The 11,452-nt window shown below is 41.8% G+C and overlaps 1 protein-coding gene across 1 annotated transcript; it reads left to right on the top strand.

The window, feature by feature from the left end:
- Positions 1-5,231: 5,231 nt before the first annotated feature.
- On the top strand, positions 5,232-9,879 carry LOC139475424 (UDP-GalNAc:beta-1,3-N-acetylgalactosaminyltransferase 1-like). Its single transcript, XM_071258637.1, has 2 exons — positions 5,232-5,678; positions 9,805-9,879. Exons 1-2 carry the CDS (start codon positions 5,232-5,234, stop codon positions 9,877-9,879), a joined length of 522 nt encoding a protein of 173 aa, XP_071114738.1.
- Positions 9,880-11,452: the final 1,573 nt, after the last annotated feature.

Raw genomic sequence — 11,452 nt, 5'->3', positions numbered from 1 at the left:
TCTTTCTTCTGTTTCTTGTCCACTCATCTACAGATCATTTCCAACATCGTCACAATATCCGATCTACTTTCGCTAACCAATCCTACTTTACTCGTGAAGCTGTACGGGTTGTCTTTCTTGTGGGAAGAAATGAGGATGAGGACATTGAAAAGAAAATGGCGATTGAGAACCGGATGTATGGACATGTCGTACAAGGGAAATTCCTGGACTCCTATCGGAACCTTACATTGAAGGTTGTTTCTGGCTTGTGTTGGATAACTCGGTTCTGTTCCAACGTGAGGGTTGTTGCTAAAATTGATGATGATACATTCGTGGACACAGTTAAAGTGTTAAAAGTACTCATACCGTTTCTTCAAGAGCATCGAGATGTACTGCTGTGTTCTCAGTCAGGATGTGCATGGATACTAAGAGAGGGGAAATGGAGTGTGCCTAAATATGTATTAAGGTATTACAAAAAGTACCAGTGGTCTCGCTGTTGGGGATTTGGGGTTTTTTTTATGAGAGGTGACATGATTGGACGGTTGTACAAGGCAGCAACATTCTCACCATTCCTGACGTCTACTTTTCAGGAGTTTTGCCATCGCGCCTCGCACGGGTACAGCATAGCGGTATTTCGAATGGCTTAGACATTAAAAAAAATTTAACCCTGCTTGTTTTCTACGAGAAGTCTGTACCTTCTTCTTGGGCATTTGTATAACAGTAAACTACCACACTATGGGTCACTGTGATACAGAGCCATAACAAACAGTACTCCTTATGAATTGTCTTTGGTTGAAAGATACGGTATGATTGCTTTTCAATATGGATATTTAAAAAAATAGTGAAATGTAAAATTTCTGATGTGGCTAAAGGTGTATGTCACGTATAAAACTTTATTTTGATGTCAACTGAAGATCTTAAACGCCTTGGAAATTATAATTGGATATTGTTTCGAAGTGCCTCGCCAAATGAACACGTCCATTTTTTCATTATCGTGTTCAGTTCAACACAGTACTGTACAAAACGTTTATTTAGTTTGCATGCTTACGGCGGCGACATGGTCTAATATACATATTTTGGTGTATGTAAGCATATGCTATTTAAAAGAAGATACAAATATACTGAGTCAAATTAAAAACTTCACATTTTTAAAAGTAATCCAATATATGATATACAACGGACAAATGTATCAGAGAAGGTAATGTTTAATCATTAATGTCCAAAAAAGGATTTTATGGCCACCATGTGCGTTGACAACTGCCACACAACGCCTCCGCGTGAACCTTGTGATAGTTGTGAACACATGATAGGGAAGACGACGCCATTGTTGCTGCAAAATGGTGCCAAGATCTTGCAAATTCTGTGGTTGGTTCTGGAGAGTGGGCAGACTTCTGCCAAGAGCATCCCAGACGTATTCGATGGGATTGAGGTCGGGAGACCTTGACGGCCAGTCCACGACGTTGACTCCCGCATTCTGAAGGAAATTCCTTGACACAATTGCTGTGTGGGGTCTGGCATTGTCGTGTTGGAAGATCAAACCGGGTCCATGTGCTGCCATAAAAGGCAGAAGTTCTGCTGCCAGTACCTGGTCGCGATAAGCAGCAACGTTGAGGTTGCCACGGATGACAAGAAGCCTGGAATGTGCACTGCCACAGAAAGCACCCCACACCATGACACTTCCGCCTCGAAATCTGTCAACTTCCTTAAACAACACTGGGCGTAACGTTCATGACTGCGCCTCCACACCCTCGCCCTACCATCAGCAAATGGAAGATTAAATCGGGATTCATCACTGAAGACGACTTGATTCCAATTCCTCTGAGTCCATCGTAAGTGTCGCTGTGCCCACAATTGACGTTGACGTGTGTGTAATTGAGTCAGAATCGGCCCGCAGTATGACATTTGTGCTTGAAGGTGAGCAGTTCTCAGACGGTTTCGAACAGTTTGCGCACTCAGTCTACCCCTAAACAGTTCATTTCTGTAGCCGTCAAAAATCGGTTACGGAGGTGACGTAAGACAATCTGACGATCCTCTGCATGTGACGTCACACGTGGTCGACCTGGCCGAGGGCGATCAGCGGTGGTACCCGTTTGCTGTAGACACGTCTGTAAATCATAAACAGTCCGTCGACTACAACCCATCGTCCTTGCGACTTCAGCTACGGACGTTCCCGTCTGCAACATGCCGATGGCACGTTCACGTTGCACATTTGAAAGGCGTGGCATGACAAATGGCCGTAAAGACTTTTGTTTTCTTGTGTTTTTCTTTTTTTTTATAATGACTGCTAACAAGTATGGCTGAAAACACGTTCGGTATAATGGCCACGTGACCAGTTGCACGTGAAAAAACACTTTTGCCACTATAGTGCTGTGCACATGATTTTGATGGATTCACCTGCACAAAAACGGGTGTTATCTGAAGACAATACGTGGCCATTACTGTTTAAATACACAATAAGGGCCCACAATGATCACTGGTCAAAATGTTAAAATTTTAGGATTGTGAAGTTTTTAATTTGGTTCAGTATATTATACGCCGCTCTTATTAACGATACATGCTTTAACTTCAACATGATTTCGCTTTGCTTCAGTCGTCTTGGTGTACTTTTATTTGGACGTCAGTTTATATGCACACTGAAGTCAGAAGGAGAAGGCTGCTGTTTTCCGGGTGCATGTTATAGCGCTTACAGAGCCCAACTCACTTCCGGCTCAAATCATAATGTACTGCTCAGATCACTCTAGAGCGCGTATTGGAGCCCATGTTCAGATTGAATTGTTAAAATTATTCACAATGTCATGATCAAAGGTTGTTTCACACATTGAACAATGTATGCAATGTTGTTATTTTAGTAGGATGAACAGAAATAGCAGAAACAGTTTATGTATAACGGCTATAAATCACAAGAGAGTTATCTTATTAACGTGTCACGTGTTACAAAAGAGAGATATATATACATGTTCTTTGGCATATTAAAAAGTAACACCCAGCCATCAGGCTTATGAGACACAATAAAACTTTATATACATTATATATAAATAACGGATTTAAACATGTCAGCATTCAGAAAAGTAGTTTTAGGCCACGCCTTCAAATAGGTTTGTTTTGAGGCCGATAACGGAGCGTGCCGTTTCATCACTTTTACTTGGACATTTAGATAGATGATAATGTAACATGCTGCAGTATACGTGTTTATACAGTGAAACTGCTGATGTAACCTGCCAGAGTGTTTAAAAAGTAAAACTTTTAATGTAACCTGCTACATTGCCTGTACAGTGACACTGCTAATGCAGCCTGCTACAATGTTTACATTGTGAAACAGCTTATGTAACCTGCTACATTGCCTGTACAGTGAAACTGCTAATGTAGCCTGCTACAATGTTTACATTGTGAAACTGCTTATGTAACCTGCTACATTGTATAAGTAGTGAAACTGATAGTGTAAACTGCTACAGTGTTACACAGTGAAACCGCTAATGTAACCTGGTAATCCTTTGTACAATGAAACTGACAATGCAACCTGCCACAGTGTTTACAAAGTGAAAATGCTGATACAATCTGTTACAGTGCTTACAAAGTGCAACTGCTTATGTAACCTGCTACGTTGTTTATGTAGTGAAACTGCTACTAAAACCTGCCACAGTGTTCACATTGTGAAACTGGTAATGTAACTTGCTACATTACTTGTACAGTGAAACTATTAATGTAACCTCCTACATTGTTTGTACAGTGAAACTGGTAATACAACCTCTTACATTGTTTGTACAGTGAAACTGTTAATGTAACCTCCTACATTGTTTGTACAGTGAAACTGTTAATGTAACCTGCTACATTGTTTGATCAGTGAAACTGTTAATGTAACCTGCTACATTGTTTGTACAGTGAAACTTTTAATGTAACCTGCTACATTGTTTGTACAGTGAAACTATGAATGTAACCTCTTACATTGTTTGTACAGTGAAACTGTTAATGTAACATGCTACATTGTTTGTACAGTGAAACTATGAATGTAACCTCCTACATTGTTTGATCGGTGAAACTGTTAATGTAACCTGCTACATTGTTTGTACAGTGAAACTGTGAATGTAACCTCCTACATTGGTTGTACAGTGAAACTGTTAATGTAACCTCCTACATTGTTTGTACAGTGAAACTGTTAATGTAACATGCTACATTGTTTGTACAGTGAAACTGTTAATGTAACCTGCTACATTGTTTGTACAGTGAAACTGTTAATGTAACCTGCTACATTGTTTGTACAGTGAAACTATGAATGTAACCTAATACACTGTTTGTACAGTGAAACTGTTAATGTAACATCCTACATTGTTTGTACAGTGAAACTGTTAATGTAACCTCCTACATTGTTTGTACAGTGAAACTGTTAATGTAACATGCTACATTGTTTGTACAGTGAAACTGTTAATGTAACCTGCTACATTGTTTGTACAGTGAAACTGTTAATGTAACCTGCTACATTGTTTGTACAGTGAAACTGTTAATGTAACCTGCTACATTGTTTGTACAACTGACACATATTTTTCTCAACTAGTAATGCACATTTTAACGATATCCCGAATATTACATAAATTGGACTTTATTGGATTTGTATTTGTGTTGCCCATACCAATGAGGTTATCTACTCTACGCAAGCTAGAATGATTCTGGCGAAATCATCAGAACAAGTCATGACGGACTTCCCATTATCCTATATGCATCTCTTCTGACACCTGTTGACACATCCATGAACCCATTGATTCACGTTATCATCGGACACATAGCTCGGCTGAATAAAGGGACATGAAAGATAAAGTAGTATCTAACTGTAATCACACATTCGGACTATTCAGAAGCATTTCGACATGACGTACTTCACTAAAATGTTATTTCTCATCGTTGTTTGCATCGCTTTGAGTATGTTTATAGCCAATATGAGCATACTTCTCAAAAACAACAAACAACAAAACATGGATCTCAACATTTGTCATGGCAGGCAATCCAGGAGTGTCAACTTTACCCGGACTAAGACAGTTTACCCAACTTATCTCGGTGGAAGGTTTATTTTGAACAATCCAAATCTTTGTGGGCATATCGGTGAAGTCTTTCTTCTGTTTCTTGTCCACTCATCTACAGATCATTTCCAACATCGTCACAATATCCGATCTACTTTCGCTAACCAATCCTACTTTACTCGTGAAGCTGTACGGGTTGTCTTTCTTGTGGGAAGAAATGAGGATGAGGACATTGAAAAGAAAATGGCGATTGAGAACCGGATGTATGGAGATGTCGTACAAGGGAATTTCCTGGACTCCTATCGGAACCTTACATTGAAGGTTGTTTCTGGCTTGTGTTGGATAACTCGGTTCTGTTCCAACGTGAGGGTTGTTGCTAAAATTGATGATGATACATACGTGGACACAGTTAAAGTGTTAAAAGTACTCATACCGTTTCTTCAAGAGCATCGAGATGTACTGCTTTGTTCTCAGTCAGGAAGTGCATGGATACTAAGAGAGGGGAAATGGAGTGTGCCTAAATATGTATTAAGGTATTACAAAAAGTACCAGTGGTCTCGCTGTAGTGGATTTGGTATTTTTATGAGAGGTGACATGATTGGACGGTTGTACAAGGCAGCAACATTCTCACCATTCCTGTGGGTGGATGACGTCTACTTTTCAGGAGTTCTGCCATCGCGCCTCCATTTGGTACAACATAGAGGTATTTCTAGCGGCACTTACCTTGGCTCAAGCAAAACGAACCAGACTTGTTTTCTTCGAGAAACCTGTACTTACTTTTTTGGCGTTGTTGATAATAGTATCATACCTACACTATGGACAAATACGATACAGAGACATCATAAATATTTCTCCCTATAAATTGTGTTTGGATTCAAGCCGTCCGTTAAAAATACCTACGATATTAACTTCTTCAATCAGAATGTACAGTTATAATAAAGTCTGCAAATAAAGCACTTGCATGTGTTCAAAAACCTAGACTCAGTTTAGGAAGTAGAGTAAGTAATGACAATCAATTGAAATCTGGAGGTGAGGTGTGTGTATATGTGCGTGTGTGTGTGCGTGTGTGTGTGTGTGTGTGTGTGCGTGTGCGTGTGCGTGTGCGTGTGTGTGTGTGTGTGTGTGTGTGTGTGTTTAACATGAATACCCCGCTCAGACATGGCATTCTATGGATGTTGTGCTGCTGGGGGAGAGCACTGACGACTCATGTCCGATGAGCACAGGCGTTGTCGTCCTGACAGACAGATAGTCGACCCACACGCCTTGCAAATGGGACATTAAAGGTTGTCAGTATTCTGTCTCGACAGTACTGCCCAGTGGACCTTCCCTTCACGAAAGTTCATTTCGACGTCGCTAGATCATTATCATTTTGCATTTGTTGGTACCTCTTCCATAGTCTGCTAATCACAGACTGTGAAACATTGAACGTATTGGCCACTGCAGCTGACTTCTGCCAGTTTCCAGTATGTCAATAGCCCGAAGACGCCCCGCGCGTTGCGTACGCCACATCGCTAGTACATACACAAATAACACATGGAAATCAAGTAAATTACAACTGTATAATAAGCAGAATCAATAAGATTGTCAGAAATAAAGGTCCACCGATATTAATCGACCGTTTGTGAAAGTGTCCAAATAAGGAATGACACTCCTCTACGCACGTGTACTTTAGGCGCTTGCAAACTTTTAGATGTGTCTTGGTGGTACAGACAAACGTACTTACTTAGGATGTTTGTCGATCTAATACTTGGTATCAACAATTTTATTTCATGATCCCCTACTTGTTAAAAAACTATATTACGAGTTGAATTAACCATGATTTGATTTTGGCAGGGGAGAAAGCATCACGGTTATGTTCTGTCAAGGGGGAAATATAGTGCATGTAAGTATTTCCCTTTCCTAACAAAATGTACATACAGTAAGCTTTTACAGAGTGTCTGTTTGGACGATCTCATTCACCAGGTATAGATGCTTCCCTCTAGTTGAGTGGATATGACACCTGACACATGTGTCCTCTTTTCCGTGATCAAAATTACTTCTATACTAATATTAGGACAACTAGAATTATGTCATACAAAACCAAAACCAAAAAATATCTTCATAACTGACAAAACGGATTAGCTATAAGTTTCTCAACCCGATGACCTTCTGAAGACTATGAATGCTGTGGCTGACAGGATGCCCGGATTTCCTGCATTAGGACAAGGTGGTATGACTGGGAAGTTTGGAAGAAGCAGAGAGGAAACTTGTTAACAGAATCTCCAGAAGGATGTGTAAATTCGGCACAGATCTCACACATACTTTAAGTATTGCTGATAAGATGATGGTCATTGCCTGCAGCATCCCTTCATCACTGCTTAATTCCGGATCGGATCGAATCGATTCCAAGCAAACTATATTTACAAGTGCTCGTAATGTATGTGCAGTGATAGCAACATAAAAAAAAAAATTCACGAAAGCGTCAAAAGTCATTAACTCGTTTCTCATTCTAAGAAATCTCCCCTGAAAGAAACCTTTATACGATTCCAACCATATACTCTTCAAAAAAAGGAAAAGCAATACAGATATTTTTGGCCATAAAAGCAACATTAGCGGACAGAGAGGTGCAAAATGAAGAGGTTTAATGTGTTATAGTGTCAGTGACGAATTTCGCGCATCAAAATGATCACAACAAGAACATGCAAACCATTAGTCGGGAAACACGTACGATTCGGAAAAAAACACCCAGTTCATTAACAAAAGGGCCATGGAGGTGCACGCACTAAAGTGCAGGGTTTTTCTATTGCCTGGCAACTGCGTCAATCGAAGAACATGCCAAGATGCCAAAGAAACAACGTCATAGGCTGCTTGGAGGCAGGGGAATCCCGATCAGCTGTAGCCAGAGTTTTCAATGTAACGCCTAGCACCATCACAAGGCCATGGGATTGGTTTCAACAGCATGGGTCAACACGTGATCGGCCAAGGTCGGGACGACCAAGTGTAACCACCCCCGTCCAAGATCGCTACATTTCACTGCGTCACCTACGTGAAAGGACGGCCACGGCCACCTCAACCGCATCCCAAATACCCTGACTGCGCAGAATCTCCGACCAGACCGTGCGAAACCATTTAAGAGCAGCAGGTCAACGAGCAAGACGTCCTGTTCCACGCGTCATATAGAGTTGACAACATGGTCAACAACGACTTCATTGGTGTCGTCAACACAGGGTATGGCCTAAACTGCGATTGAGAGATGTCTGGTCCAGCGACGAACCAAACGTTTTCTTCCGTCGAGCGGATGGAAGAGCACGGGTCTACAGAAACTGCGTACGGGACGTGGACAGGTTTGATGGGGGTAGCTATCTCTCATCATAGCAGGACAGGTTTGGTTCATATCAACGCCAATCTTACGGCTCAACGATACATCAACGAAATTCTCCTATCACACGTCCTCCCAATTGCAGCCAACGGCAACGGTGTATTCTAGCAGGACAACGCTCGACCACATAGAGCACGGATCACAAGACAACGTTGATGTTCTCCCCTGGCCCTCCAGATCCCCGGATTTGAACCCGATAGTCTCTTCCATGGGCAGGAAATGTCAGGCCGCTATCGATTGCAAAGGGAGTCATTGATGGTATCTGACCTTAACCTTCGACTTTTCCAATGTACCGATAACAAAGATGACTACAATCACCAAGTGCTATCTACATATGCTATATACATTCCTCGTATAAATGTATTTCCCTGCCTCACACAAATCTAGCTTTGCGTTTCCTTTTTTTAAAGAGTATATCAGAAGCATGTGCTAACCAATCACTATCAAATACAAATTTAAAACACCCCCACTGAAAACGTGATGATTCTACTGCAGAAAAAAGGAAAATACTTATAGAAGATGTTAAACTAGACCAAAGCATAATCCATATAGGTCTTTTCTATGGGAAATATTATTAAACTGAAGATCAAAAAAAAGTTGACATAGAGTTTGATGAACTGTAAAATGAAAACAATGACACTAAAAATGTTGATGCAATTGATTCTGTGTATTCAATTCAATTGTCGTCAACCGTGCAAAATATCAAACGCATATACGAAATACGGAACCTTCCGTTTTGCATGGAATAGGTTGAACCTACTCTCTTCGCTGAACAAGTCACGTTGCCATACGCGTCGCTGCCAACGTCGTACACTTCGAACCCTCCGTATACTGTCTTGGCCATGTTGTGGACCCTACACCATCCCACGTAGCGGTCTGTATGCCCTATGCCAACAACACGCAGTCGTCTTCTTACTGTGTGGTGGCTGACACTGTGACCCAACCTCGTTGCTACCCATTCCGTGGTTGTCAGGAACCGCTTGCGTAGATGCAAGGTTCGCAGATATCTATCTTCTAAGGGCGTGGTTACACGTAATCTGCCTATCCTGTGAGTGGTGTGGGCAGTCCGTGTGATCAGTTTGCTGATGGTCTGACGTAGGCAACCGAGTGTTCTGGCAATATGTCCCCACCATGGCCATACCAATGTCCCTCTCTCTCTCTCTGGTCTGCATTTAAACGTGACATTTGTTCGGTGTGTTTTTTGTTCATGTGATCATGTGTGACACTTTAGGTCGAAATGTGTATAGGAGCGTGCACGGATGCTCCACGCAGCACCGAAAAGCCTGTTTACGGTATCTTTTATCGCAGCACGTGCATCGACAGCTGCACGGTCTTGGTTCTTTGGAAGCAGGTGTGCTGCGTTTGGGACAATTATTTGCATCATGTTACAAACATTTGACCGTATGCGTTTTTTGGTTATTCAAAACTTTCCAATGTAAACTTTCTTTTGATCTTCAGGTTAACTTGACACGCCCACAAAGTCAGAAACCAATCAACGGAGAGTATGAACAAAACAAAGTTCATAGGACTTGACAATCAAAGCAAGAGACGAGGAGAGCTGCAACAGTCAGACTGTAACGAACCGAACGAACAAAAATGTGCCGGGAGAAGGCAGCTGTTTCAAATGACATGGTCAGTCACCGCCAGATTCAAACATTAGTTCCATGATCAAGTTCATAAAACAAGACATAAATTCAAATAATATCATACTAAGATGAGAAAGGTTTGTTAAGAAGTACCCCAGATTGTCAGTCACAAGGACAGCGCATCGTAATTATAATACATTCACGATAAAACGTGACGGGAGATATTTCCGAAGTTGTTCATGAATTCGTGGCGATTATTAGTGTTAGTCATCACTGACCAATTAGTTAACCATTAAAATGTGATTGAAAAGTTGTGTCAACAGATACCGTAGTACTGACAGACAGACAGACAGACAGACAGACAGACAGACGATCACACCACGAGATCATATCTTGTCTATTCTGCTTCATATAAAGATTCGACCACAAGTTTTTGTTATTGCCGTGGGGTGAGTAAAATAGGTGTAGAAGAAGCCTGTCATTTTTTTAACAATCCAGCTCTTTACTTTTGTTTTACTATTTGTACATTGTGCTGTAATATATTCTTTGGTCTTGATATTTAAACAACTATAATATACTGAACTGCAAAAGAAACGTCACCCCAAGTAACATTGCATGAAAAGTTGTCATTTAAATATCTGGGTAATTTTTGACGATAAAACAACCAAAGCAGATGACAATAAAACCGATGGCCCAAATGCATCACGGAAACGGCCATGGTAAGCCGATGCACGTGAGTTCCGAGCAAATTGAAATGCACATGCGTTCCTCCATTTCTTGCCCTATAAAATCAACCCAGATCGGACATTACATAACGGATATACAGCCTCCAGCAACGGTACCAGACCACCAAACCCATGGAGATTCCGGGGTAGAATAGGTCTTCAGCAACCAATGCTTGCCGTAAAAGGTGACTATGCTTGTCGTAAAAGGCGACCTAAGGGATAGGGTGGTCAGGCTCGCTGACTTGATGGATGCTTGTCCTCGATCCCAATTGCATGGATCGATGCTCATGTTATTAATCCCTGGATTGTCTGGTCCAGACTCGATTATTTTACAGACCGCCTTCATATAGCTGGAATATTGCTGAGTGAGGCGTTAAACAACAAACCAAACCAAACCAAAACCAGACCACCAACACTACAGATGACCGACAACGTAGTGGAAGACCAAGGATCACCACCCGACGTCAGGATCGCCAGATTGTGCGACAGCATCTTCAAGATCGCTTTGTTACTGCTGTGGAAACTGCTCGACTGACCTTAGGGACACACCAGCGACACGCAGTGCGGACACGGTGCGTCGACGATTGACGAACAAACACCTCCACTGTCACAGGCCACACAGGGGACCCATTCTGACACCACCTCATCGCCGGGACCGTCTTCAGTGGGCAACGCAGCACCAGCTTTGGCGCCACCGCCAGACGAGGGCCGTTACTGTATCTCAACAGCAGATGGCAAAGAGAGAGGGTCTGGCGACGCCGTGGGGAACGTTATTCGGATGCTTGTGTTGTTGAG

Source organism: Haliotis cracherodii, unplaced genomic scaffold, assembly GCF_022045235.1.
Source record: "Haliotis cracherodii isolate W230 unplaced genomic scaffold, xgHalCrac1.p SCAF_3, whole genome shotgun sequence".
Taxonomy (NCBI): domain Eukaryota; kingdom Metazoa; phylum Mollusca; class Gastropoda; order Lepetellida; family Haliotidae; genus Haliotis; species Haliotis cracherodii.
The sequence above is the reverse complement of the archived record's forward strand: the minus strand, read 5'-3'. Positions and strand labels throughout refer to the sequence as shown.

Coding starts and splice junctions, on each gene's coding strand:
- LOC139475424 (XM_071258637.1), top strand. CDS start 5,232: ATGGCGATTGAGAACCGGATGTATGGAGATGTCGTACAAGGGAATTTC. Junction 5,679..9,804: donor TGCCATCGCGCCTCCATTTG/GTACAACATAGA, acceptor TTTGATCTTCAG/GTTAACTTGACACGCCCACA.